This window comes from Coenobita brevimanus, chromosome 19 (genome assembly GCF_032717465.1).
Source record: "Coenobita brevimanus isolate Jiangsu-jjx chromosome 19, ASM3271746v2, whole genome shotgun sequence".
Taxonomy (NCBI): Eukaryota; Metazoa; Arthropoda; class Malacostraca; order Decapoda; family Coenobitidae; genus Coenobita; species Coenobita brevimanus.
In genome coordinates, this window is record NC_136972.1 from 28,716,354 (window position 1) to 28,718,776 (window position 2,423).

Genomic DNA, 2,423 nt, shown 5'->3' on the forward strand with positions numbered 1-2,423 from the left:
TTAATCTAGTCAGTGTATTTCCTTCATCTTACAGTGAATAATACAACTCTGATATTTGCACCGGAGACCGTAGCACTCTTTCCTTAGCGATTTATTTTACACCTTAAAATTCTTACGTTATTTTATCCTTGTATCTATTTTATTTATCTTTTTATCCTTTATCAAATTTTTGTCTTATTTTATCTTTATTTTATCGATGTTATTTTTATCCTTATCAATTTTTTCATACATTATTTTATCTTTGTATCTATTTTATCTTTTATTTTTTTTATCTTTCTATTTTATTTTTATCCTTTATTTTTATCTATTTTTTAATCTCCCGTTAACAAGAATATAACCAAAAACTGATGAAATTTAGCAAGGATGATGAAACAGCTATTTGTAGCGTAACTGATAAATGAAGTTATTATTTGGGGTAGGCATAGAGCAACGTTAATTACTCTGGCTTGACCTAATGACATAATTTAGGTTAATTTGTAATGGGATTTGATTATTAACCTTGCTGTAACTATGAATGATCACTGTAGTGCCTGTTCGAATAGTAACCAAGGAGATTTTTTGAGGATTTGAGTAGTAACCAAGGAGATTTTTTAAGGGATGATTTGAGTAGTAACCAAGGAGATTTTTTGAGGATTTCAGTAGTAACCAAGGAGATTTTTTGAGGATTGATTTGAATAGTAACCAAGTAGATTTTTTGAGGATTTGAGTAGTAACCAAGGAGATTTTTTGAGGATTTCAGTAGTAACCAAGGAGATTTTTTGAGGAATGATTTGAATAGTAACCAAGGAGATTTTTTGAGGATTTGAGTAGTAACCAAGGAGATTTTTTGAGGATTTGAGTAGTAACCAAGGAGATTTTTTTGAGGATTGATTTGAATAGTAACCAAGGAGATTTTTTGAGGATTTGAGTAGTAACCAAGGAGATTTTTTGAGGATTTGAGTAGTAACCAAGGAGATTTTTTTGAGGATTGATTTGAATAGTAACCAAGGAGATTTTTTGAGGATTTGAGTAGTAACCAAGGAGATTTTTTTGAGGATTTGAGTAGTAACCAAGGAGATTCATTCCCTCCTCAAGTTATAAATGTGGTCCAGTTACGTTAAATGAAGGCAAGACAACTATACTCCTTTCCCCTTTACCTGGCTCAGATATTTCCATAGCACTTCTTCGTGACTAGGACCATATTCTAGTGTTAATTCACGTGACAAACTCAAAGAAGACAATACTAAGGCTCCACATTCTTTCCATAGCACTTCTTCGTGACTAGCACCATAGTCTAGTGTTGATTTACGTTACAAACTCAAAGAAGACAGTACACATTCTTTCCACAGCACTTCTTCGTGACTAGCACCATAGTCTAGTGTTGATTTACGTTACAAACTCAAAGAAGACAGTGCACATTCTTTCCATAGCACTTCTTCGTGACTAGCACCATATTCCAGTGTTAATTCACGTGACAAACTCAAAGAAGACAATACTAAGGCTCCACATTCTTTCCATAGCACTTCTTCGTGACTAGCGCCAAGTTAAAGTGAAAGTAGTTGAGTTTGAATAGCAATGGAGGCTATTTATATTTTGCCTTTTTTTTTATCGTGTTTTTTATGTAATTATTTTTCTTAACTTCCCAGTTGAAATAGCGAGATACTGAATTATTATTATTATTATTATTATTATTATTATTATTATTATTATTTTTAGTGGTAGTAGTAGTAGTAGAAGAATTATTATATTTCTAGTATGTAAGTTGTCCCCCCTCTCTCTCTCTCTCTCTCTCTCTCTCTCTCTCTCTCTCTCTCTCCAAACTCTTTTCTTCCTTGATCAGCCTTCTTTCTCAGTACAAACAGGACCTACTCTCTCTCTCTCTCTCTCTCTCTCTCTCTCTCTCTCTCACTTGGTAGCCACAACAAAGAACACTCCCTCATGGTCTGCAGGCTTCTCTTTGGTCGAGGTCTGGCGGTCTAGGGTCCTGAGCGAGACCACTTCCAGACCGGCAGACCGAAGTGCGTGGCGTAGGTCGGCTTCGCGTAGAGGGACCGAGGGATAGGAAGAGGAGCCCAGTGCGTAGGTAGTGTTATTTAGCGCCCCCTGATAGTGGAAGAAAACGGAGTAATGTGAGGGAGGAAAGTTAGATGGATAGATAGATGGATAGATGGTGAGAGAGAGAGACAGAGAGGGAGAGAGAGAGAGAGAGACTACGTGGATAGATAGACAGATAGATAGATAAGTAGATAGATGGGTGGATGAATGGCTAAATAGAGCTACATGGATGGATATAGATAGACAGATAGATAGATAGATGACTGGATGAATGGATAGGTAGGGAGAGCTAGATGGATAGATATAGATAGATAGATAGATGGATAGATAGATAGAAAGGTGGATGAATCGATAGACAGCTAGATGGATGGATATAGATAGATAGATAG

At 35.9% G+C, this 2,423-nt stretch overlaps 1 protein-coding gene across 1 annotated transcript in view; it reads right to left on the minus strand.

Moving 5' to 3' along the window:
• Window positions 1–1,884: 1,884 nt before the first annotated feature.
• Window positions 1,885–2,423, minus strand: part of LOC145391732 (nicotinamide N-methyltransferase-like) — an 8,568-nt gene continuing 8,029 nt past the window's right edge. Inside the window, exon 5 of the mRNA XM_080266267.1 lies at window positions 1,885–2,082. Within this exon, the coding sequence (XP_080122393.1) occupies window positions 1,885–2,082 (198 nt within the window). The remainder of the gene's footprint in view (window positions 2,083–2,423) is intronic.